General features: G+C 33.3%; 2 protein-coding genes and 3 pseudogenes across 2 annotated transcripts; all 5 read right to left on the bottom strand.

Moving 5' to 3' along the window:
• Positions 1 to 437: 437 nt before the first annotated feature.
• LOC129646449 (60S acidic ribosomal protein P0-like) lies at positions 438 to 3,760 on the bottom strand. Its single transcript, XM_055572673.1, has 3 exons — positions 3,704 to 3,760; positions 820 to 1,252; positions 438 to 640 (listed from the first exon to the last, which is right to left on the bottom strand). The coding sequence occupies exons 1-3, from the start codon at positions 3,758 to 3,760 to the stop codon at positions 438 to 440; spliced, it is 693 nt and encodes a 230-aa protein (XP_055428648.1).
• Positions 3,761 to 3,915: 155 nt separating this feature from the next.
• Positions 3,916 to 4,931, bottom strand: LOC129646411 (olfactory receptor 6C68-like). Its single transcript, XM_055572566.1, has one exon. The coding sequence runs from the start codon at positions 4,462 to 4,464 to the stop codon at positions 3,916 to 3,918; it is 549 nt and encodes a 182-aa protein (XP_055428541.1). The 5' UTR covers positions 4,465 to 4,931.
• Positions 4,932 to 10,253: 5,322 nt separating this feature from the next.
• LOC129641564 (olfactory receptor 6C2-like) lies at positions 10,254 to 11,169 on the bottom strand (annotated as a pseudogene).
• A 3,687-nt stretch (positions 11,170 to 14,856) lies between these two features.
• LOC129646368 (olfactory receptor 6C68-like) lies at positions 14,857 to 21,599 on the bottom strand (annotated as a pseudogene).
• A 228-nt stretch (positions 21,600 to 21,827) lies between these two features.
• Positions 21,828 to 22,373, bottom strand: LOC129646329 (olfactory receptor 6C2-like; annotated as a pseudogene).
• Between the last annotated feature and the right edge of the window lie 5,497 nt (positions 22,374 to 27,870).

Below are 27,870 nucleotides of genomic sequence, written 5' to 3'. Positions count from 1 at the left end.
TCACACAGAGTCAGACACGACTGAAGCGACTTAGCAGCAGCAGCAGCAGCAAAATGCTATTTTATAGTTTCTCTTTCATTTCTCTGATTACTCTCAAGGATGAACAATTTTTTCTATGTATTTATTTACTAACTGTATTTCCTCTCAGTAGAAAAGATATTTCTCTTCTCCACATTCTTATGATGTCTATGTTTAAAAATTGATGTGATAAAGTATGTGGATAAATTTTACTGAAATATAGCTTCTCTTTTGTAAGTAGATTCAACTCTAATTGGTCATAATCTATTTATTCTTTTCTTTTATCTTCTCTTTGTAAGAGAAGTAAATTTTTATTTCCTTGTTTCACAAACAAATCTGGCTGAGTCGGCTGCTTTTTGATGATTAGTCAGAAACCAAATTCCATATTCTCATCCATCTCCTCCGACTCTTGCTTTACCTCAACCTTGGTGGAGGCTGCTGGCAGCCACAAACGCAGATGGATCAGCCAAGATGACCTTGACTTTTTCAACACGTGGGAAGGTGTAATCAATCTGTTCAGACAGATCCAGGACCCACTTACAACCGTTGATGATAGAATGGGGTACGGATGCAGCAGTTGAGTAAGGAATCTGTAGACATATGCAGGCAATATTGCAGACACCTTCCAGGAAGTGAGAACTGCCAAGTTTTCTGTGTGATGTCAAGCACTTCAGGACTGTGGATGCTATCACTGTCAAACACCTACTGGGATGATCAGCCCAAAGGAGAAGGGGGAGATGTTCAGAAACATGGCTTTGCTGATTCCCACTTTGTCTCTAGTCTTAATCAGATGCCCATCACTCAGGATTTCAATGGGGACCTTGGAGATTTTAGTGGCAAATCCTAAAGCCTTGAAGAAGGAGGTCTTCTCAGGCTCCAGACCAGTGATCTGGGAAGGTACAGTAACTTCACACAAGGCTATGGCACCAGCACAGGTGGCAGCTGGCAATATGGCCAGCAGCATGTCCCTGATCTCAGTGAGGTCTTGCTTCGTTAACACAAAGCCCAGGTTCCCCTGGATGTGAGGCAACAGTTTTTCCAAAGCTGGGTTGTTTTCCAGATGGCCTTGGATGACCTTGTGTATCATCATTTCCTTGCGCATCAGCACCATTGGTTTCCCTTGGAGGGACATGCAGACCTGCTGCATGTGCTTGGAGTCCACATTGTCTACTCCCCAAATGAAGCATTTTGAATAATCATCCAGGAGTTGGACGATTTTAAGGAAGAAGTTGGACTTGGGTATCAAGGCAGTGCATCGTCACCGATTGACACACAGGATTTAAAGATGATGTCACTCACAGAAGGGCGCCTAGTGAGAGTCTGTTTTTTTCTTTTAATATGTTCCTAAAATGTACTTACATATAGTTTATATAGAACGTTTTTGTTTATACATTTAATGAAATCATGATGTTTTCTTTTTCAATGGCTTGGATTGGTTTAATTTAGGCTGAAATTATTTAGGATATTTTAACACGCTGGTAAAGTAATGCTCAAAATTCTCCAAGCCAGGCTTCAGCAATATGTGAACTGTGAACTTCCTGATGTTCAAGCTGGATTTAGAAAAGGCAGAGGAACCAGAGATCAAATTGCCAACATCCTCTGGATCACAGAAAAAGCAAGAGAGTTCCAGAAAAACATCTATTTCTGCTTTATTGACTATGCCAAAGCCTTTGACTGTGTGGATCACAGTAAACTGTGGAAAATACTTCAAGAGATGGGAATCCCAGACCACCTGACCTGCCTCTAGAGAAATTTGTATGCAGGTCAGGAAGCAACAGTTAGAACTGGACATGGAACAACAGACTGGTTCCAAATAAGAAAAGGAGTACGTCAAGGCTGTATATTGTCACCCTGCTTATTTAAATTATATGCAGAGTACATCAGGAGAAATGCTGGACTGGAAGAAACACAAGCTGAAATCAAGATTGCCGGGAGAAATATCAATAACCTCAAATATGCAGATGACACCACCCTTATGGCAGAAAGTGAAGAGGAACTCAAAAGCCTCTTGATGAACATGAAAGTGGAGAGTGAAAAAGTTGGCTTAAAGCTCAACATTCAGAAAACAAAGATCATGGCATCGGGTCCCATCACTTCATGGGAAATAGATGGGGAAACAGTGGAAACAGTGTCAGACTTTATTTTGGGGGGCTCCAAAATCACTGCAGATGGTGACTGCAGTCATGAAATTAAAAGATGCTTACTCCTTGGAAGTAAAGTTATGACCAACCTAGATAGCATATTCAAAAGCAGAGACATTACTTTGCCAACAAAGGTTCATCTAGTCAAGGCTATGGTTTTTCCTGTGGTCATGTATGGATGTGAGAGTTGGACTGTGAAGAAGGCTGAGCACCAAAGAATTGATGCTTTTGAAGTGTGGTGTTGGAGAAGACTCTTGAGAGTCCCTTGGACTGCAAGGAGATCCAACCAGTCCATTCTGAAGGAGATCAGCCTTGGGATTTCTTTGGAAGGAATGATGCTAAAGCTGAAACTCCAGTACTTTGGCCACCTCATGCAAAGAGTTGACTCACTGGAAAATACTGTGATGCTGGGAGGGATTGGGTGCAGGAGGAGACGGGGACGACAGAGGATGAGATGGCTGGATAGCATCACTGACTGGATGGATGTGAGTCTGAGTGAACTCCGGGAGTTGGTGATGGACAGGGAGGTGTGGCATGCTGCGATTCATGGGGTCGCAAAGAGTCGGACACGACTGAGCCACTGAAGTGAACTGAAGAGTTCGTGAGAATTTTTTTTTTTTTAATGATTTCATTCTCTTTTATTTTACACCCAGAAATTCATTCACTTTCCCAAGAAATTTTATAGGTCTTGCTATATTCAAATTTGTAATTTCTTTTTTTCATATTTTGTCAAGAATTTTAAAAATCTTTTTCAATTTTTATATCTTTTGTTGTAAAATCAGATGTAGCATGTATTTATATCTATTTGAATCTCTTAATTGTCTTTATTTATATCTTTTTTCTAATTCTTAATCTTCTATATGTTGCTTTCTGTCTTTCCTCCCCATATTTGGGTATGTCAGATTTTTTTTCCTGAGTATCATAGAGAATCAGTCTGTGAAATATTTACCATAAATTTTACTGTTAATTGTTTTTGCTTTTTATCTTAACCTTTCATTTTTTTAAAATTTTGTTTCATCTTGTATTATAGCTCTTCTAAATGTTTTATATCAGTCCCTTCATTCTTAATCTACTTAAAATATTTTAATATCAAGAAAGTGTAAACACATGAATTACTTTCAATTATAACTTTATATATGCAAATATGCAATATATGTACAAATTTTATAATTATACATTCTTTAAATATGGATTTTTGGCATGTCATTGTTTGCTAGGTATGCTGTAATTTCAGTTTCAAAATTTTGATTTATTGTTAATTGACATTTGACTTATTTTAAAAGATTTATTTTAAGTTTAAAGAATCTTAATTTTACATCTGATCTGTGGACTTTAAAAACTCTACTTGTTTGCTGTTATAATGAGAGTTTAAATTAGATTAATTAATTAATTACATTAGAGAATTTGTTTTTCTCCTTTTATTTATTTTTTATCTGATGGGTTAAAATGCTCAAACTTATCCAAATTTGTGGTTGGATAGATTTTGTTTTAATTTTCCATTCCATTGAATGTGTATTAATATGGTTATGTTCATGTTATTACACCATTTCTAATTTTTTTTCATCATGTGACTGTTGAGATCTCATATTACATATCTTCATGGTACTTAAATTTATTCTGTTTGGGTATATTTTTAAATATTCTTGTTTACTCATCTTCGCCCTATGCAGCACTTAGTGTAGGATCATAGGCATATGCTATCTATTTTCAATATCTTTTTGTTATAAGATAAACTAAACAATGAAAATAATAATTATTAAACTATTGATAATTTTCTAGGTATGGGTGAAATAGAAAAAATGAGCAGAGAAACTCCTTTATTAAGAGCCACCTCATTCTTGGCTGAAGATTTGATATACGTGAAGATGCAGCTGCCATAGGTGATGGAAACTACAACCATGTGGGAAGAACCAGTCAAAAAGTCTTTTTTCCTTTGCTGAGAAGAAGATAATCTTATAATTGTCATGATGATATACATGTAAGACAGAACAACACACACAAGGGTCATAATGAAAGTCAAGACAGCACACACCAGAATCATTCTCTCTATGAACCATGTGTCTGAGCATGATATCTTTAGAAAGGGAGTGGCATCACAGAAAAAATGATCAATGACATTAGAGTCACAGAATTCCAGATTGAGGCCCAGGTTAAGTAGGGGAATGATGATTAACAAGCTAATCATCCAACAGCTGATGATAAACCTATGGGAGACTCTGTTACTCATGATGGTCATATAATGCAGGGGTTTGCAGATGGTCACATAGTGGTCAAAGGACATAGTGGCTAGAAGAAAAAAATCCATTATCCCAAAAAAGGAAAGTAAAAAATACTTGAACAGCACAAGCAGTGTAGATAATGACCTTGTCAGCAGTTGTTATGTTTACAGAAATCTGGGAATACAGGCAGCTGTGAATGAGATTTCCAAGAAAGAGAAATTTTGGAGAAACAAGGACATGGCTGTCCTGAGATGGCCATCTGTGAGGGTGAGGGAGATAATAGTCAGATTCCCAGCTACACTCAACATGTAGGTTAAAAAAAAGAAAGATGAAAGCTAGAACTTTCATTTGTGGGTCATCAATCAGTCCCAGCAGGATGAACGTTGTTATTGTGTGGTTTCTCATCAAAGATTTCTGCTTTTGCTCAGTCATCAGGAAAAATTCAGAGACACTTGAAAAGAGTGTAATGAAGTCTAAATAAGTGCTCAACACTGGCTGTAAATGACAGGAAACTGACTTGACTGTCTTGAAGTGAATATCTTGTCCATGAGTAGTATTTTATTGTGTATATAAATAGTTACTGTATTTTCATTCTTGCCTCATCTTTCAATCAGATAGTTTTTATCTTTGTTCCTAATATTTTTGGCTTAGTCTGTCTATTCATGAGTTATGGAAGCTAGTGGTCAAATACTTTGTAATACTGGATAATTTTCCTACGGTTATTTCTCAGCTTTCGTCTATTACAAAGACACCAACTTCAACTGTTTTCAGCCTTCATTCAGTGCCTCCAGGGCTTGGATTTTTCTATGTTAACAAACTATTAGGAAATTACCCTACATAATGGAGTTATTTTATGTAATTTTACATTTTACTGTCTTTATTTAAAAAATATTCTTGTATTCATCTGAGAGCAGGCTCAAATCTGACAAAAAACTTTATAGTGTCCCCAAGTAAGCTTCACATTTTGCAAACACTACTAAACAGAAGGAAACAGTTTTGATTTTTTTTTTTCTGTTTCTTTTTTTTTAATGGTATTTTTTCTTTTTTTTTAAATTTTATTTATTTATTTAATTTGTTACGGGTTCCATATTTTTATTTTATTTTTTTTAATTTTATTTTATTTCTAAACTTTACAATATTGTATTGGTTTTGCCTATGACCCACCTCCCAGAATATTGGAAATAAAAGCAAAAATAAACAAATGGGACCTAATTAAACTTAAAAGCTTCTGCACAACAAAGGAAGCTAGTAGCAAGGTGAAAAGACAGCCTTCAGAATGGGAGAAGATAATAGCAAATGAAGCAACTGACAAACAACTAATCTCAAAAATATACAAGCAACTCCTACACCTCAATTCCAGAAAGATAAATGACCCAATCAAAAAATGGGCCAAAGAACTAAATAGACATTTCTCCAAAGGAGACATACAGATGGCTCACAAACACATGAAAAGATGCTCAACATCACTCATTATCAGAGAAATGCAAATCAAAACCACAGTGAGGTACCATTTCACGCCAGTCAGAATGGCTGCGATCCAAAAGTCTACAAGCAATAAATGCTGGAGAGGGTGTGGGGAAAAGGGAACCCTCTTACACAGTTTTGATTTTATACTTTGCTTGAGGACTGAAAGCTTTCCCCCAAATTAGCAGCTTCACTGGGTCCAAAATTAGGTGAATTTAGGATGGTGTGAAAACACTCAACAATTCAAACTTTCTTCCCCTTCTCTTAGTCGTGGACACTTAGGACATCACTGTGCTAGTGAACTCAGCTTTTCACGTTCCAGGCAGTTTTCAGTGTTCTGGAAGTAACGTGTCCTTTTTCAAAATTAAAGTTCACCAATGAAACTGAGATTCTCCTAGGTGTTACAAATCAAGTATTGAAAAGGCAATTGACCTTAGATTCATTTCTGTTTACTTTATGTTCTCGAGAATTGGTATTTGTAATGAAGGAAGGATGCCAAATGAGATGATAAATCATCACAACATGTTTTACATAGGAGTGGTGATCGACTTGTGTATATATGTATTTTTTATGTTATGATTGAGGATAAAGTAGGAATTTATTGTCTTAATATCTCTCAAACTATACTATACTAACTAATGCATAAAAATCAAACTGTACCATGATTTTTATCTTTTCAAAGTTAATTATTTAAAAATGATCTATATCTTATAATATTTAGTTTCATTATGAAATGTCAAAATTTACATTAATAGCTCTTAGTTGATAAAGATGGATATAAAGCATTTTTTACATAGGAATTTACAGATATTTCTTACAAAAGCCCCTGAAAAATTAAAAAAAAATCTATATACTTTTTTGCCAGTCAATCATAACTTCAAGTGACTGCTTAGCAACATTAGTTCTTAAGGTTAAAATATGTGTCTTTCTGTTGTCTATTGCTCATAATTTCACTCTATATTAATGTGCAGCTTGAAATGCATAATTATTTCTGCTATTCATCATCAAGTATTATAAAATTTTCTGCATAAATGATGGCTATCCCAAACCTAAAAAGTATTTTCCCTTATTGCTTATAGCTGAAAATAAAAAGCAATTCTAAGATTGAGAATTACCAAGAATTCTCTAAGGTTTTGAAGGTCTTCACATTCTGACTTTCTGGAGAGAGAGATTTATACATTAACAAGACTGGTGTTTTTTCTATTTAGCAGACGTACAACTTAATAAATTACAGAAGGGTCCTTAGAGATCCAGGTTCAATAAATCATTATGGAATCTTTGGTGTCATAGTGCTGGCAAAAAGCCTAAAACATGCAGCTCTGAGGAGTAATATCCTCAGAAGAAAGAAGAATAAACAGCTTAGAGACTGGAGCACAAGAAACAAGAGCGAAATGATGCACTACTCTAAATATTCTATAATTATATCATTCAAATTACTCTGAAGATCAAAGAGCCCTAATTTTCTCTTGGTGGTGGTGCTCAGTTGTGTCCAACTCTTTGTGACCCCGTGAATTTGTAGCCTGCCAGGCTCCTCAGTCCATGTGATTTTCCCTGCAAGAATACTTTAGTGGGTGGCCATTTACTATTCCAGGGAATCTTCCCAACCCAGGAATTGAACTCTCATCTTCTATGTCTTTGGCATTGGCAGGCAGATTCTTTACCACTGTGCCACCTGGGAAACTCAATTTTCTCTTGAATTTACCTTTTATATGAATAATAAAATTATTTTGAAAAGTTAATCAAATAAAATGTACATGGTATCATAATCTGGAGATAACTAATGTAAACACTTTGAAAAAGATCTTCTCAGATTATAAATCAGCAACTTTATCAATATATTGTGCATAATATTTAAAAATATATGAACAATAATCTTGACCTGTATAATTTGCTGAAATAATTGTAAATATAAATGTAATTCATTTTTAGAGATCTATTTAATACCTCAGCTATATATATATAATATAATATATATTATATATATATATAATAATAATATAATATATAATAATATATTATATAATATTTTGTTACTATAATATCAACCCAAAATTTATAAGCACATTTTATAAATTTATAGCTTTGAATTTTCATATTATTAAAATGATTATATGTATATAAGAAGGGATTAGACCCAGTGAAAGTTGCTCAGTTTTGCCAACTCTTTGTGACCCCATGGACTGTACAGTCCATGGAATTCTCCAGGCCAGAATACTGGAGTGGGTAGCCTTTCCCTTCTCCAGGGGATCTTCCCAACCCAGGGATTGAACCCAGGTCTCCAGCATTGCAGGCAGGTTCTTTACCAGCTGAGCCACAAGGGAAGCCCATATAACTATATATTTGATACAACAAATTTATATATTAATTTTTGAAAATTCCTTTTTTGTAATTTTTGGAGTATTATTGTAGTAAAAATATTTTTGCACTCTAGCTAAATATTCCAGAAGATAAATTTTTTCTTCAGAAATATACACAAACCAAAGAGTTAGCTCTGAGAAATGAAATACAATACCTGAAATGAGAAATTTACTGGATGACAGTAATAGCATTGTAAAGAATGAAGAATAAAAAAAAAACTTAGTTGTAACAATTAAAGTTAAGCAAACTGAGGCAGAAAGGAAAAGAGAATATTGTGACCATAAATGCTGCAAGTATGTCAAGTGTTAGGCAAAAAGGGTTTTCCTTTCATTGAGAGGAATAAAGAAGAATAGAAAGAATGGGATGTGGGGGAGTGGGATAAAAGGTGGGGAAAATGGGAAGAAAGTGTGATTTGGGAAGAGGCCGAGGACAGATTTCCCAAGGCAGTGACATTATGTTGAGATCTGAAGGATGATCAGGATTTATCTAAAGGACAGTGCAAAGACTGAAGAAAATAATTCAAGAATAAACAAGGATCTATAAATAAAATATTACAGAGACAAATGTATTCTATATGCCCAGACACAGAGGACTAGGGAGAGATACATGAAAGGTAATGAAGAATTTAATATCTAAGAGTATGAATTTTCCTTGAGAATTCATATGAAGGTTCATCTTTTTTATTCTTTCTCACTTTACATTACTGACCTCTGATCAATAAATAACTTGAGTTTTCCTTCCATTTTTTCAGTTGAGTTTTATTGAAATTTGGTCTTTGTGCAATACCTACCTTTATATCTGGTGTTTCAGTATATATTTCAGTACTTGATCAGCCTTTTCCTAAAAGTTTTTTTTTTTTTAATTTCCATTTTTATTATAAATTTCCATTCAAGAAGCTACCTTCAGTTCTGGAATGTTAGTCTTCCTCTTTGATAACAAAGTACATTTATTTTTTACATTGACTACATTTTTTTTATTTTTAGCAAACATTTAAAAAATTTTATTGAAGTACAATTGGTTTGCAAAGTTGTGTTAGTTTCAAGTGTACAGCAAAGTGATTCAATTATACATACATATATATATATTGTTTTTCATATTCTTCTCTATTATAGCTTGTACGGAATATTGGATATTGTTCCCTATGCTTATATTAGGACCTTGTTGTTTAATTTATTATCCTATGGAAAAACCCAAAGGACCATTTTGGCTAACCCAATATACATAGCAGTTTGTATATGCAAATCACTTTTTATTGAGGTATAATTGAGATAAAATCTTGCACTAGTTTCAGGTGTACAACATGATGATTTGACATTTGTATATAGTGTGAACTGATCACCACAGTAAGTGTAATTAATATCTGTCACCATATATAGTATCAGAAGCTTTCTTTTGTAATGAGGATTCTCAAGATTTTAGAAAGTCTTTTTATACTAATGTTTGAATAATGGCCTTGATAGTTATGTGGATGACAACATCTCTCTCTTGTTCTCTATCGTTATCATCATCTCTTATGCACTTGTATAGTTGAACTGTTTGTTGAATAGGTGACACTGGTCTGAAGGTATAATTCTGCTTGTTTTTCTGGACAATCTCTTTAATGAGAGATGGTACCTTGCACATATATTTTGCAACAGGGGGGGAAATGAACTAGTTAGGATCTGTTAAGGCTGCAGGGCCAAAAATGCTTTCAGGCACTTAGTTTAACTACTGTGATGATCACAAAGATACAGAATCATTTAGAAACTTAAGACCCATTAATCTAGTGTTTCCAGAACTATTTATGGTGAAGTACCAGCATTTACCTTCAATGTGATGCATATTCATATTTTTGTAAAAACAGTGAAAATATAAGATGGTATAATATACAAGTTCAATTTTTTATTGTTAGGCTCACTAATAATTTTGTCATATTGCTCTTAAAGTATATAAAGTTTACTTTCTATTTTTGTATTTATTGTGCATCAGAATAGTTTGTTGATCAGCTCTCATCCTGCACTAAACATGACACCAAACTGCCCTGATAACCTGAATCTGCAATTTCAATATTTTACTATTTCTTGATTGAATCATTGAATGCTTGCTTCACTTGGTTATTCCTCAGGGTGTATATAAAGGGATTTAGCATTGGGGCAATGGAAGTGGTGAGCACTGACACACCTTTATTAATGTGCATTTCTTTTGCTGAAGGTTTAATGTAAATGAAAGTGCAGCTGCCATAGGTGATGGAAACAACAATCATGTGGGAAGAATAAGTGAAAAAAGCATTTTTCCTTTGCTGGGCAGAGGGAAATTTTAGGATTGTGTTTATGAAGTATATGTAGGGAAGAACTACACACACAAGGGTCATGATGAAGGTCATCACAGCACAGACTGTAACCATCTGCCCTGTGAACCAGATGTCTGAGCAAGAGATCTTGAAGATAGGAGACGCATCACAGAGAAAATGATCAATGACGCTAGAATCACAGAACTCCAGATTTAAGCCTAGACTAATTGGGGAGGCTTATGATAAACAGCCCTCCAGGCCAGCAGCTGAGGACAAACCTTCTGCAGACTCTGCTGCTCATGGTGGTGACATAATGCAATGGTTTGCAGACGGCCACAGAGTGGTCATAGGCCATGAAGGCTAGGAGAAAAAATTCAGTTGCTCCAAAAAGGTTGACAAAAAGTAGTTGACTAGCACAAGCATTGTAAGTAATGGTCTTGCCTCCAGTAGACATGCTATAAAGGAATCTGGGAATACAGATGGTAGTGAATAAGATCTCTAAGAAGGAGAAATTTTGGAGGAAAAAGTACATGGCAGATTTAAGCTGTGAATTCACTAAGATGAGGGAGATGATTGTTAGATTGCCAGTTACACTCAACATATGTAACTCAAGCAGAAAGATAAATACTAGAACTTGGAATTGTGGGTCATTGGTCAATCCCATCAGGATGAATGCTGTTAGTCTTGTATGGTTTCTCATCACAAGCTCCTGACTTCAGCCCGTTTGTTTATAAAATTGAGATTAATATTGAAAAAATGGTACCAAAATCATGTTATCAGTGGGTATTAGCAAAACAACTTCTTGTAAAGCGGTTCGCAGAGATTTTCATCTTGAACTTAACAATGAATTGTGAACAGATATCTATCCTCACCTCTAACTGATATGTATTCCATGGTTGGTTAAGGGAATGTTTTCTCAAAATTGTTTTTACTATATGAGAGATCTTATTTTTATAACTGTTTCCACATTTTCAAATTCTTTTTTTCAGTTTGTTTTACATTGCAATACACTTGTTTAATTCTGTCTCAGCCATAGAAGCAGAAGAGACTGTTGATTTAGGTGATTTCACCGGTAGTCTGATAGCCCTTTTTTTTCCAATAATTCTTCAATTCACTTTTAACTCACTATTTTGCTTCTTCTCACATACCAAGATTTTCTTCTAAAATGTTAGAGCTCAAGACACATCTACCATGTATGTTTATCTCTCTGTATTTTTTCACATGTGCTTGGGATACCAAGGAAGTTTGCTTTGGATGTTCAAAAAATAATGTTACACTGAGATAACTTAGTTTTACCAATGCATAAGCAGGCCAACACGATTTTAATATATTTATTTCATTACTTGTCTTAACTTTGTAAAAAGATCTTTTCAGAAAATATGGAATCATCTTAGCTTTCAGAGGCAAACATCAGTCTATCATTCTGATAATTTGAGGATAAGTGATCAAAATGAACATACTTACTCTTCTGGTAATGATAGCTTCAGATAGTCATTTCATTCCCAAATGCCTCAAGGTGACAGTAGCTGAGCAGGAATGTGTCAAATTCCAAGGAGTAGAAATAGGTAGGTACACTGCCAATTACTGTTTTTTAGGAAACAACACTAACACATTTGCAGGCAAAGATTTCCAAGTTTTCTATCTCTAAAACATTTTGGTCCCACTGAAATCTAACAATGTTTACTTGTACTCTAAGTAAAAAGGCTGTACAACAAGATCTCACTGTTTTTTAGAGAGCTTTATGATATGATTCCTTTGAAATACAGTCTTTTTTTTTTTTTAATGTATCACAACTAAGTGAATAAACACTTAGGTCCTTGGTGACTGGTTCAAAAGTCATTAAGGAATTTAGCATGTAATTAAGTTTGGGGGAAAGAAATACTCCTGAAGGAACAATGGGGACAGAGTTCTTAGAGACAGAAATAAACATGAACTTCACCAAAGACCCTTTTAATTATAGGGAACACTTTTCCTTATTTATTAATTTTATGACTTTAATTGCAAAAATAAATACTCATAAAGAAAATACATGTATGATCATTCATGGTAAACAGTTAGCTGTTGTTGACATCTGTATGTATACACCTAGATATATTATTTTTATACATTACTATGCACATTTATTAAGGACATTTAAAGTAGGAAAGCATTTGTAAAAGTGGATCATAAACTGTGATTTTTCAGATTTATAAACACCAGAAACTAAGTTTCACTTCAATAATTTCTACCAGTTTCAGCAGAAAAATTCCTGGTGTATAGTGTTCATTTTCTGAATACTTCATTAGTTTTTAAAACCATCTTTGGCTTTGAATATCTTATATTGGTAGTCCCCAATGTACATACTGATGCAAGTTTAAGTAGTTAATATTTCTTTTTGAAAATATATGCATTTAAAACTTGAATTTTCTTACAAATATGGAATTTTCCTGTAGTTCAATACAGTTTCTATCCTCCCACCTTCTTTTCTTTTTTTTTTCTCATTAATTTTATTTTATTTTTAAACTTTACATAACTGTATTGGTTTTGCCAAATATCAAAATGAATCCGCCACAGGTATACATGTGTTCCCCATCCTGAACCCTCCTCCCTCCTCCCTCCCCATTCCATCCCTCTGGGTCGTCCCAGTGCACCAGCCTCAAGCATCCAGTATCGTGCATCAAATCTGGACTGGCGACTTGTTTCATATATATTATACATGTTTCAATGCTCTTCTCCCAAATCATCCCACCCTCTCCCTCTCTCACAGAGTCCATAAGACTGTTCTATACATCAGTGTCTCTTTTGCTGTCTCGTACACAGGGTTATTGTTACCATCTTTCTAAATTCCATATATATGCGTTAGTATACTGTATTGGTGTTTTTCTTTCTGGCTTACCTCACTCTGTATAATAGGCTCCAGTTTCATCCACCTCATTAGAACTGATTCAAATGTATTCTTTTTAATGGCTGAGTAATACTCCATTGTGTATATGTACCACAGCTTTCTGATCCATTCATCTGCTGATGGACATCTAGGTTGCTTCCATGTCCTGGCTATTATAAACAGAGCTGCGATGAACATTGGGGTACACGTGTCTCTTTCCCTTCTGGTTTCCTCAGTGTGTATGCCCAGCAGTGGGATTTTTAAATAATTTCCATTTTTTCATCCAGAGACCAAATTCCCTCGTTAATTGCACTATTTCCCTGTTAGAGTTTCTTGAGTTTTCTGAATATGTAAGAATTTCCTAGAGATTTTTTAAAAAATACCTAATATCATTAATTTTAAGACATCACTTTAAGAATACAATTTTATTGTGTATTACTATTGAAAACAAAATGTTGCTGATTAAACTGAACCATGATTGATATCACTCATTGTATGACATATAATTCCTCCATTTCAGAAAAGCAAAATTTGAATAAGACTTTGAAATCAATCAAATGCAATCATTTATTTATTCTCCCTCATATTTTTCCTAATTATTTTGTTTTCTTATATTATTGTTTGTCCCAGATTTCCCAATAACATACCGATTATTTGTTTTTCACTCATTACATTCATTGGAGTGGGATTTACCTATGCTGTTGGACTTTTCAAAGAAGTGGTTTTTACTCTCTTTAGCTTACTTAACTGACTTCATTTTCTACCCATAGTAAGTTACATTTTCCATTTACTTTTGTAAATTCTACATTTTTTTTTTCATTTTATTCAGATGAGTACCAATTCCCCAATTTGGGGCTAGTTTACATTTTTGTAAATAATGAATAATTTAACAGAATTCCTATTGACCATAGCTTTTTCAGTGCTCCAAATTTGTGATGTTATATCTGTATTTCATTGCTTTCCCGATAGTAATTAGTTGATTTGGTGTAAAAGCTATAATTTCCAAGGAATTACATTTGTGTGGATTTTTCAACTTGTTGTATCTAATCATTTAGATTATTATGATAGAATCTGGACTATAAAAGCTTAATTGGTGTTAGATATTGGCACAGGTTCAAATATACTGGGGAATGTTTTTCCCTTGACTCACAGCTGTGTAAGCTGCAGATAATACTTCTCAGGAAAAAATGTAATCTTTCCATGAAAATAAGTACGATTTACTAATTCAAACTTTCATTAAATGTGCATCTATTGTGTCACAAGTGCTCTTACTGCAGTAATCCTGAGACTTCAGCCTTAAGTCTCTGTGATCTATAGCACAACCTCTGCTCCCATATGCCTGCCTATATTCTCCTGATTATCCACATGTTTTTATAGATTATTGCTCTAACCAGTTAAATCATTATTTCTAATACATTCTATTGACAACTTTTACCATAGTTTCAAAAGAATATTAAATTTTATCTAATATATATGTGTGTTCAGTGTAATAATATGTATTTTGCTAATAGTAAATTATAAGCTTCAAAAAAGTCTCCTTCCTACCCTTTTGAGATGATATTTTAAAAATATTTTTTCATACTTAGATGAGAGCAAGGCAATTCTTTTCTCTGAGTCCTTAAAGGCTTTCTTAACTTGGTTGTTTCTCAAGGTATAAATAAATGAGTTCAACATAGATGAAACAGAAAAAAATGAGCAGTGAAACCACTTTTTTAATGGTCACTTCTTCCTTTGCTGTAGGATTCAGGTAGATGAAAATGCATGTGCCATAGGTGATGGTAACCACTCTCATGTGAGAAGAACAGGTGAAAAGGGGCTTTTTCCTTTGCTGAGCAGAAAGGAATCTCAAAACTGTCTTGCTCTGCAAGCATATGACAGAACTACACAAATAAGGGTCATATTTAGGGTCAGCACAGCACAGATTATAACCATCTGTTCCATCAGCCATGTGTCTGAGCATGAGATTTTCACTACAGGAAATGCATCACAGCCAAAATGATCAACCTTGTTAGAGTCACAGAATTTTAGATTTAAACCCAGGCTAAGTGGTGGGATTAATATGCACAAACCAGCCATCCAACAAAAGATGATGAGAATCCTGCAGAGTCTGTTGCTCATGATGGTCACATAGTGCAAGCATTTGCAGATGGGCAAGTAATGGTCTTAGGACATGGTGGCCAGCAGAAAAAATTCTGTTACTCCACAGAGGTCAGTAAAAGATACTTGAATGACACAAGCATTATAGACAATGACCCTGTCATCTGTAGCTATGCTATACAGGTATCTGGGGATACAAGAAGATGTGAAGGAGATCTCCAAGGAGAAATTTTTTAAGAAAAAGTACGTTGGTGTTTTCAGGTGGGAATCCACAAATGTGAGTGTGATGATGGTCAGGTTTCCAGTTAAACTCAGTGTGTAGGTGAGGAATAAAAAGATAAAAATTAGAACCTGCAGCTCTGGGTCATCTGTCAGTCCCAGCAGAATGAGTGTTGTTCTCTGTTTCTCATCACAGACTTCTGACTTCTCTCCAATCTGTATGTGATATTTAGAGAAATTTTCTTTTTGTTATATACTATTTAAATGGATTTAATTTTTTATTTAATCTTTTATTTTATTATATACAATGTGTTATATGTGTTAATAATGTGTGTGTATGTATATATATATATATATATATATATATATATATACACCAACATGTTTTATGTCTATCTTGTGTTTAAGATTTTCCACTGTAACTAGATGCTGAGAAGTTTTATGGATTGCAATGATATCTTTTGGCTTGAATTCATATCTTTTCTTGACACCTTGAATCTTTTTAAACCAGTGCTATGATAACTGGGGTTTACTCTATAGACTCTAGAGCAAAATATAAGGTCTTTGCTCCAAAAGAAAATTTTGTGTGCTAGTTTCTTCTTAAGTTCAGTTCTGTTCACTTCAGTCTCTTGGTTGTATCTCTTTGCTAACCCATGGACTGCAGCACGCCAGGCTTCCCTGTCCATCACCAACTCCTGGAGCTTGCTCAAACTCACTTTTCAGGTTAAGTGTGCTTAATTATTACAAACAAGCTAAGCCCTGCTGCTTGCCCACCATCTCCTGCTATATAGTCCACATTTTTTTTCCTGCATTACCTTTACTGAACATGTATGTAACCTCTACTGCTGATACATATGATAATCACCTTCCCTTCTCTTCTACATCTTCCAGTCAAACCTCCAAATATTTTCTTACTATCTCCATTATTGAAACAAAAATAAATTACAGTAAGAGCTGAGGAACTCTCGACTGCTAGAGGGGATGTATGTTAAATCAGCAGGACAGAGAGAAATGCTATTACAATCAATGTCAAATGTCACTTTTCTTTTTAATTTGCAGAAAATACAACTGAGTGATAAAAACAAATGGTCCTTGCTGATCTACAATCAAGAGGCATTACTTAATCTTCTGAGTAATGAAGTTTGGCAAAAAAAAAAAAAAATAACACTGTGTCTTTGGAGACAGGAGGATGTTACAGCAGCATTTGACACAGGTCAGGAGGAAAGCGGTATCATTTCAATTACATAAATCATTACAAAAATCTTGAAAAAATTAACTTTAATTAAAGGAATGAAATCCGTAATTATATGAATGTTTTATTATTGGACAATTCCAATCAGATAAGAGAAAGGAAAAGTTTATAAAATTTTAGGAGGTTAATGTTTACATTATAGAACTTATCCTTAGATATTCCTGTCTTGGCACAGACTACTTGTGAATACTTAAAAATTTGCCACCATATCTTCTAATTGGATGCAAAATATGTTTTTATGATTGTACAACAATATGGGCTCCCCAGGTGGCTCAGTGGTAAAGGCTCTGCCTGCAGTGCAGGAGATGCAGGAGACATGGATTTGATCCCTGGGTTAGGAAGATCCTCTGGAGAAAGTAATGGCAACCCACCACAGTATTCTTGCCTGGGAAACCCCGTGGACAAAGAAGCCTGATGGGTTGCAGTCCATGGGGTCACAAAGAGTCGAACAAGACTGAGCAACTGAGCACCACAGCAATATGAATATATTTATTGCCACTGAATTTTACACTTAAAAATGGTCAAAATGATAAATTTTGTTATGTGTATTTCATGAAAATAATAACACACTTTTATATATTTAAACATAACTTGTTTACCTCAGAGTATCAAATTTTTTTTTTTTTTGCAAAGTAATGTCACCTCAATAGCAATTTTGGCCAGTTTTAAAACAATACCTGAACTAAGTGTAAAATTATTTTTATTGTCTAAAGTTGCCAATTATTCTATCAAAAGGATGCTCATACAAATGCATTTTAATTTGTGAGAATAATTTATAGAAGTGAAATTTCTCAATAAAAATATTTCACTTTTAGAAAATTTATATAATATTATAGAAATTATGAGATCAGTTTATATCAAATATTTGCCACTATAATTAGATTTGGTAAATTAATTTTTATACTGATTCATGTCTTGTTCTTTTATATTTATTATATACGTATTTCAAGATTTTGAGTCTTTAAGTGTTGATATTAAGTTTTGCCTTATAGTTCATAGTTTTTTTAAATTTAAATTTATTTATTTTAATTGGAGGCTAGTTACTTTACAATATTGTATTGGTTTGCCATACATCAACATGAATCCGCCACAGGTGTACACGTGTTCCCAGTCCTGAACCCCCCTCCCGTCTCCCTCCGCATACCATCCCTCTGGTATAGTTTTATACAGTCAAGGCTATCAAGTGTTTTTTGCTCTTTAATTTTTAACTACATTATTGAGATATAATTGACATACAATAAACTTCACTATTTAAATTGTACAGTTTGACATTCTGACATATGTGTACTCCCAAGTGTCAGCCCATCATGTGAATCCTTCATTTTCCAGTTTCCATGTGTCTTGTTTACTCTCTCTATCCCGCTCATCCCTGCTGCTGCTCTCAAATACCTATCCGTCTCTATCATTATAGTTTAGTTTGCATTTTCTAAACTATTATATAAATTGAATCATATAGTATGTATTCATTTTTTTATTTCTCTAAAACATATTTTTTCACCTTTACTGAGGTATGAATGAGGATATACATGTATGTATAAGGTATAAAATCTGATAGTTTCTTATAAATATACATTGAGAAATAGCCACCACAATGAAGCTCATTAACATTCATTACCTGAAACAGTTACTGCTGTTTTGTTTTGTCTTGTTTTCATGGCTTATTTTTACACTTAAAATTTTAAATTATTTAGAATGCAACCCATTTGTGTGAATAAAAAATAAATTTTTCATTTGAGCTTTTCTTGTGACTGAAGCAATTATTATATGAACAATGATTTTCTTAATGAACTGAAAACAATCAACTATTATTTAACAAGTAAATTAAAACTTTATATAAAAATAAAGGCTATTTTTTAGTGTATACTTTCATGCTCTCAAAGGTTCTACTGAATGTTTTATCTTTTTTAATGCAAGTACCATATTAATTTGGTTTTACTGATCTATAATATGTTTGATACTATTTAAAATAAGTTTCTATTCACTAATAATCATTTTCATTTATGTGCTCCACATTCATGAGATTTAATTGTTTCATACTGAGATAATTTGTGCAATTCAAAATTTTTAAAAAGTTGATTCCAACTGGAGTTGTGTTAAATTTGTCTACTGAGTGGGAAAATTAGTATTTTATTTTGTAACACATTGAATCCCCAATAGAATCTATTCTTTATCAGTCATATTGATTGCTTTGATGGAGGAGCTTATTGCTGCTATAAATATTGTCAAAACTAACTTTTTGATTGCATTCATCCGTTCTTCATCCAAATAACTAAATGTTCTTATTATGTTTGTAAGTTTTCTATTAGATTTCATCAATTCTAATTAAATATATGTCATTGTCTTATGTATTTTAATGAAAAAGTAGTGAATAAAACATGTAAAATGTTAAAAGGGCAATTACCGTAAGGTCCATTCACTTCTCAAACAGGTAAACACTTGAAAAAACATGATTTTCATAATTTCTAACTACAGTGGTTTCATAACTTATATTCTAATAATTCCAACTATTTTATTACATATCTTATGGCATTTTCAAGATGGCAATGAAATTCTGATTATCAGGGATGAAGGTGAGTATCCCTCACTTGTTTCTTTTTTCTCATTTGTTCTTGATTTTAATTAAGATGAGTACATGGCACAGTATAAGTATGTAACTTTTATTTCTTTAGAAATTATTTTATTTTGGTAGTTAATTATATTCTCATTTTACTTTAAGTGTATTAGGAGAGATTATTGATTTGTATCCAGTGATCATTTGATCAATTAATCAAAACCTAAATATAATGTTCTTTCTTTATTTTGTTGTTATAGCAAAATTGGGCTATATTTCATTTATATGTGTGTATGTATTGATATATATTTCTATTTCTGTATACATATATTTATATTTCTATTATCTATTATCTATCTCTACTCTTGTATTATGGAAATACACCTTGATCATAGTATAATTTGGACTATTTTTTGGTGCTATTTGAAATAGCCTACCTATATTCATCAGTGAATTTTATAGCTTATCTTATAACTTCATAATCATATTTTTGTCAAATATTAAGACATTTTCATAAAATTCAATATGGAGAGATATTGTTTGTATAATTGAAATCATAACAAGTTTATCTAGTGATTCACCATGGTTAGTTTTAAAGTAATCTGATCCTTTTATCTCTTTAAACATGCATTTTATTTGCCTTCTTAAATGTTTTATGGAGACTGATATATTTGTCTTCCACACCTTGAATTAATTTTTAAAATTCTGGCTTGCTAAAACTTTGTTCATTAGCACTATATCTTCACGTATTTTTTTGTTGTTACATTGCTATAATATATCTGTGAAGTTATTCTAATTTGCAATTAGAATAGCTAACTATTCTAATCTAAATTTTATAATGAGCAGTAAAATGTTATTTTTTTTCCATTTGTTTTTTTAATAATGAATAATTTATGTTTGAAGAATTATTTGATTTCTTCTGAGGGTAGCTTTTATATGATTTCTATGAATTCTTATAAAGTGTCTCTAACTCACTGCATACTTTGAATTCACTACTGCAGTTTTTATATATAGTATATATATAAATTTATATATAGTATTAGTAGCTTTATATATATCTTTATATATATATAAAGATATATATATAGCTTTATATATATATATATATATATATATATATATATAAAAAACATGGGCTGTAAAGTCTTTCTCAGATAGAAAGAGAAACATAATAATGGTCTCCATGTCTTCATTTGTAGCTCATAACTCAAGAAGAGACCGAAAAATTTCTTAGAGAAAATTGCTGTCTTTTTACATGGGAGGCCAATGTTTTCCTCTTAAATCACAATGTTGAAGCCTTGACTTTATGTTGCTCTGTCACTTTAAGTATTTTCACCATTTGGATTCTGACTTTTCATCTCCTGCCACCAAATGGGTTTTTAAACTCCAGCCTCTAATTGATAATCCAGTAGCTTGTCCTTTCCATCCTTCATTTTTTCCTTTCCTGGGTCATAAATGAGATTTTCCTTTCATGGGTCATAAATGGGATTATTTATCTTCCTTTCTGATTATTTTATGCCTCTGATGCAATATAATTGTTCACATTTTAACCTTCGCTTTTACCAATATTAAAAAAAAAATTGAGAGATTTTATCCAACACATTTTTGTTTTTAATGTGTTTTCCTAGAACATTAGAAATGTTACAGTTATCTTTCTCAGTGGTTCATTGTACTTTTAGATCATGCCCTCATTCATTCTATTCAATATCTTATCACACAATTTCAGTTCTCACTGGAATTTTTGTAGAATTTTATCCGTATTTGAATACAGTAATCAGTGGTATTATGCTACCAGTTTTATGGAATACTCATGAATTGTTTTTATTATACCATAAAGTTGAATTATATGGGATTATATTACCTGGGCTTCCCAGGTAGCACTAGCGCTAAAGAACCAGCCTGGCAATGCAGGAGACAAAAGAGACACAGGTTTGATTCCTGGGTCAGAAGATTCCCTGGAGAAGAAAATGGCAACCCACTCCAGTATTCTTGCCTGAAGAATCCCATGGACAGAGGAGCCTAGTGGGTTAGAGTCCACAGGGTAGCAAAGAGTCAGCTACGACTGAAGCGACTTAACACAACATATTTATCTACAGATAAAGTTATGAGAAATATATTTTCATTTTCTTTACCAAGACAAATCGTCATGACGTTGAGAAAAAATAAAGCAAATAATTAACTTGATTAAGGTGCAATATAAGTAAATATAAGAGAAACAGAGAAATGAAACTGAAATATAGATTATTAAAAGGTAAAGAAAATTATAAGCTTGAATAGAAAGGTTTGGCGGCCACTCATATTCTATGTTAACTTTATTTATTGACTGCTATTTTATTTTACTTCTTTAATAATGATGCAATTCATGTGATCAAGTCATTAAAGGATTTTTTTCACTTGCTTATTTCTCAGTGCATAAATAAATGGATTTAACATAGGTGAAATGGAAGACATGAGTAGTGAAACCACTCTATTAATAGGCAGTTCTTCCTTGGCTCTAGGATTCATATAGATGAAAATGCATGTGCCATATGTGGTGGAAACCACAATCATGTGAGAACAGGTGGAAGAAGTCTTTTTTCTTTGCTGGACCGAAGGGAATCCTAAAATTGTCTTCACAATATAAGATAAAACTACATATTTAAGAGTCAAAATGAGGGTCAGCACCACACAGATTAAAACACTTTGTTCCATGAACCGTGTGTCTGAACAGGATGCCTACAGGAGGGGAGAAGCATTGCAGAGAAAATGATCAATGTCATTGGAGTCACAGAATTTCAGATTTAGCCCCAGGCTAAGCGGGGAAGTTATGACAAATAGTCCAGCCAATCAAGAGCAAAAAACAAGTCTCTGGCAGATTTTGCTGCTCATAATGGTCACATAATGCAGAGGTTTGCAGATGGCCACATAGCAGTCATAAGACATGGTAGCCAGGATAAAAAAATCTGTTATTGCAAAGAGGTCAGTAAAAAACACTTGGCTGGCACCGGCATTGTAAATAATGACATTGTCACCCGTTGTGATGTTATACAAATATCTGGGAATACAGACAGTTGTGAATGAGATTTCTAGGAAGTAGAAATTTTGTTAAAAAAAAAATTGTGGGAATCCACAAAGATGAATGTGATGATGGTCAGATTCCCAGTGACACTCAGCATGTACATGAGAGATAGAAAGAAAAATCAAAACCTTCAGTGCAGGGTCATCTGTCAATCCCAGCAGAATAAAGGTTGCTATGGTAGTTTTTCATCATTGATGACTTTAGTTCAAACAGCATGCACAGTTATTCAGAGATTATTATGTAGAACATATTGTCTGTATAAATACTAATTTAATCAGCTCTATCTTCATTACATTTTCATATTATATTTTAAATCATAATATGCATATGATTGGCTTACCTGGTGGCTCAGTGGTAAAAATATCCACCTACCAATGCAGGAGATGCAAGAGACAGGGGTTTAATCCCTGAGTGGGGAAGATCCCCTATAGAAGGAAATGGCAGCACCCTCCAAGATTTTCGCCTGGAAATCCCATGGACTGAAGAACCTGGTGGGCTACAATCCATGGGATTGCAAAAGAGTCGGACAGAACTTTGCTACTAAAAAACAATAACAATATGCATATGATTGAATACATTGCTAAAGTAGTGTAATTTCATGAGTAGGAAAATCTCATTTGACTCCCCTAAATCTTCCATATTCAGAGTTAAGTGAAAGAAACAATACATCATTAAAGTGTGCATTTGCTTAACAATTCCATTCTTGTCAAAATGCTAAAACATGAATGCTCAGTCTCTTCAGTTGTGTCCAACTCTTTGCGACCCTGTGGACTGTAGCCCACCAGACTTCTCTGCCCATGGGATTCTCCAGGCAAGAATACTAGAGTGGGTTGCCAGGCCCTCCTCCAGGGGATCTTCCTGACCCATGGATTGAACTTGTCCCTCCTGAGTCTTCTGCATTGTAGGGGTATTCTTTACCCACTGAACCACCAGGGAAGCCCCAAAAATACTAACGCATGATTTGCAATTTGGACTCCCTCTAGAGTCTTGACCAGAATGTGGAATCTCTGAGTTTTCTCTCTTTTTTTGTTCATTTGTTTTTCTTGTTGTGGATAAGTGTGTTTTTTCCCACAAACAATAGTATCATTGTGCAAACTGTTGTGCAGCATACAGCATTTTAAACACAATTTTATTATAGTTTTAAAAGAAGTGCTTTGATAAAGGAACTTTAAAATTACACATGTGATTTTTCTGTATTATATGTTTGTTTTGATTGCTTGGACATATTTAAATCCTCTTCACTTTTTATTACATACCTCTCCCTTTTTTCTTCACAATTGCTACAATTTTATATAACATTTTCCAGTTAATAAACATGTTTCTGCTTCTACGAATGGATTTTTTCTGACTTAATATATTGGCTTGAACACCAAGCATATCTACATTTGTATTGAACCTACTACCAAACCATTCATGTCGATTTCAGTGTGACTAAATCACAGGTCATGATCATCCACATGGTTTTTCACTTTCATCACCCTTCCTGTGTACTCACAGATTCCATTCATTAATCACTCAATCTGTGCATGGTATTATTGTAAGTACTTATATACTCTGTCTTATATTCAGCAACTTAACTGAGTAGACCTAATAATTGATTTTCAGTTGAAGTAAAACTTCCTCTGAAAAGTTTTGTGCAACTCTGCTAGATGCCTTTTCCTATATACCTACTTCTGTGTTCCCATGAACAGCAAAACCTGCCACTAGGTTAGTACTTAGCTAGAGAATATGTTTGCTGGGATCATTACTTCCTCATTTTATAGCAACAACTAATGTAGTCTCACATGTATTGTCAATGCCTAAGACTATTTTCTTAATAAATTTATGTATTCTAGATTTAACAAGCACAACAAAACAACAAAAGTGTTTCCTCATATTTGGGCTAAAATTCTGATACTCAATAATTTTATTCAATTTTTTGTATAACAGTTTATAGCCAGACATTTTCTGGTTATTTTGCTTTTCCTTTTTAAAGAAGAGCTATTTAAAAAAAAATAATTTACATGTACTGTGATATTTGCAACTGTGGGAAAAGCTGTAGGGTCATTCGCCTCTAACCCTGGTTTTTCAAATGAGTAATTGTATTTTCATTGATTCTGTGTTTCTATGCTCAGTTATCTAGAAATGCAATGTTGATTCCATAAATCAAGGGTTTTATTGATGCTGAGTTTATACTAAAAGCCGCTTCATCGTTATTTTTTTCAGGCATCCTGACTTAATTACTAAAGTGTGGTAATTGATCATTTTCAATTTAGAATAAGTGTCTCAAAGATTGTAATACTACATCAATGAGTGAAAAAAATTTCCCTTTGAAATCATAGTTTATGGGTCTGTGAAGAGTTTCTTTTCATTGTTTTTAAATTGTATTTTATTCATACTGAAGTAGGAGGAGAGCTGTATCTGATGGTTTGTCCAATTAATAACATTAAATCCATGTGTTGGCAGCCACCAGTATGCAGATGAAGTGCTGACCTAGGCTCATAGTTTTGAAAACTAGGACCCTCCCATAGAATTTGGGTTGTATACAACATATATATTAGATTTAATTCAGAAGTAGTAGGGAATGATTATTGCCGTCTATCTACTTCTTGTCACCGTTTTTTTTTTTTTTTTTTTTCTAATCTCTCAGGCTACATATGTATCATTATGTAATCTTATTCAATGTGGTATGGACATTTCTCAGTGTTCAAAACTGTATTTTTTCTTACAAAATGCTGCATAGTCTTATAAGACATACTTCATAGACTTAGATAATGAATTTACCATCCCAGACGGAAATGATGGCAGGGAGGGATTGACTGGGATTTTAGGGTTGACATGTACACACTGATTATTTAAAATGGATAATCAAGAAAGGCCGACTGTAAAAGAAATAAAAATTAAAAAAATATAATTCCATAAGCTAATTGACATTGACATACAACATACATTTTAGTTCATTTATCTTTCAATAAATATTCGAAAGGAGGGATTTCCAATGAGTGATGTTACTGCAACTAATCTCTTAGAGTGATGAAGGAAGAAGTACACACAGACACACCACACACACGTACGTATGTTTTCCAACTTGAGATTGATGGTATAGCTGATGCTATTTCTGCATATATACTGTATTTGGATTTTCATTTATATGTCCACCTATTTCTATTAAGACATTTAATACATATTTTTGAAGACTATGTAAAATACAGAAATTATAGCTCATAGGTCTTAGGTTAATGCAAGCACATGAATTTCCTTTTTCTCTGAGAAAATTACAACTGAAATTAAACAAATAGAACTATTACTAATGGTGCAAACCATCACACTTATTTTTATGTCAGTCAATCATAACTTCCTTAGGTTGATTAAAATAGTAATTCCTAAAGGCATTTAATTGAAAATTGAAAGTTCGATGAAGATTTTCATAGAAACTTCTGCTTTATTATTTCTCATTTTTAAATTCACTTAGTGCATTTGATGGTCCAAAATGTCTTGACAATAATTCTGTATGAAGCTTGAGAAGAACATAGATTTTCATGTTACTGGATGAAGTACTCTATAGGTGTCAGTTTTAACCATTTGGTTGATGACCTTGTTGAGTTCCTTTATGTCCTTACTGATTTTCTACCTGCTGGATATGTTTCTTTCTGATAGATGGATATTGATGTCTCCAACTGTTATAGTGCATTCATCTATCTTTTAGTCATTCTATTAATTTATGCATGACATATTTTATCCATTGTTAGGAATTAAGAATAGTCATTAGGAATTTTTAGGTCTTCTCGGAGAACTGCCCCTTTTCAAAGTTATTTTATGGAGAGATTTTATTATATGAGAAAAGAAAGTGTAACATTTATATATGAGATACATTCCCAGTATTTCAGCAAACAAGAAGTAAAAAAGCCTGTTCTTCAGAGGAATCCTGCCTTAGAAAATTCAGGAAATCTTTTCCAAAATTTTGCAGGTTTAGATATTTTCGTATAGAGAATATGCACAATATTCCATTACTTCTATCCTATCTCTCATACTTTTCTAGCAGTTTGGACATAGTCTTCCAAGTTTTCTGTTTCAATAGTGTTACAAATGTTGATAGCATATTTATGATCCTTGGAACATTTCCTTCTTGGTCCTTGTTGGCACATTTGAGTCACTATTTCCCAAGAGCCTTGCCCATGTGGTGGATTAAACAACATGCGGCTCATGCAGGTTAAAATCCACATAAAAATCCTAACCAGAAAGGACCACAGTAACTCCATATCTTGATTCTCTTCACTATTTTTGCTCCCATGGCTACAATGGAAGATGTATTAAAAATACTATCTATAGAAATAAGATAACTCCAATGTGTTGAGAGAGAATGACTCTTAGAAGTACTGGATTGCTTAACCTAAAACTGAAATGGTTGCCAGTAAATTTTTAATCATTGAAACCAGCTCATGTGATGCATTTGTATGACAAGAAGAAGTAAGTTTGCAATGTTAAAGGCATATAAAGCATTCTTTTGATTAGTGCTGATTTAGTCATTCTTGGCTTAACCTATCATCCAGTTGAGTAGAATATTTTGGGGTTGCATTTCTTCCAGTATATGTCCAGGATTATGAAAAGTGAACATGTTTACATTCCCTGTTTGTCCTACTAATTTAGTTCTTTATTAGTTTTCAGAAAACTACTTTCTGAATTTGGTCCCCCTAATTGAATATAGATTTAGTAAGTAGCACATGCTTCAGTTTCAGTAAAAAAAAAAGCTTAGAGTTCCAATTTGTGCATTAACTAGTAGTATTATCTTCATTATGTTATTTAAAGTTTCATGCTCAGCTTCTTCAAAAGTAACATAAGAATTGTAATGAGTCAATGAGATATATGCATAAATCAGCATTGTTTCTCAAATGAGCTTCCTTGAAATGAATATTCTTGTTTCCAAACGGGACCCTTTTCCTCAAATATGATAATTGATTTCACTTTTAGGAAATAATAAAGAGCAATATTTTCTATGTGGAGTACATGCTTTAAAAGCTTTGTATCGTTGAATTTTACTTATAACATAAATTAGCCCTCACAATTATTCCCTGAAATATTATCCCCATCTTCCCAGTGGAGAAACAAAAAACAAACCTAAAACTCAGAAAAAGCTGTATTTTCATGTATTTCTCTTGGAATGCAAACCTCAAATAATCTCACATGTTATATATTAAGTCCTGATGCCATATTATTATAACTTCTTTTCTTTTTTGAGTTAAAATTATCTTCAAATATAGATACTAGTTAACAAACTGAGTCAATCAGGGAAGAATTAGAGCATCTCTATGAAAACCTATAGACTTTGAGAGTAATTTAGGTGATTACAGTTTTCCTTCATTGTTCCTATTCATATTGGTTGGT

The sequence above is a fragment of the Bubalus kerabau genome, chromosome 1, assembly GCF_029407905.1.
Source record: "Bubalus kerabau isolate K-KA32 ecotype Philippines breed swamp buffalo chromosome 1, PCC_UOA_SB_1v2, whole genome shotgun sequence".
Lineage (NCBI taxonomy): Eukaryota > Metazoa > Chordata > Mammalia > Artiodactyla > Bovidae > Bubalus > Bubalus kerabau.
Note: the sequence above shows the minus strand (reverse complement) of the source record. Positions and strands in the feature narration are given on the sequence as shown.

Coding starts and splice junctions, on each gene's coding strand:
- LOC129646449 (XM_055572673.1), bottom strand. CDS start 3,760: ATGAAGATATGTAATATGAGATCTCAACAGTCACATGATGAAAAAAAA. Junction 1,253..3,703: donor ATGAAAAAAAATTAGAAATG/GTGTAATAACAT, acceptor TTGATACCCAAG/TCCAACTTCTTCCTTAAAAT. Junction 641..819: donor GGTCCCCATTGAAATCCTGA/GTGATGGGCATC, acceptor ACTTCCTGGAAG/GTGTCTGCAATATTGCCTGC.
- LOC129646411 (XM_055572566.1), bottom strand. CDS start 4,464: ATGGATTTTTTTCTTCTAGCCACTATGTCCTTTGACCACTATGTGACC.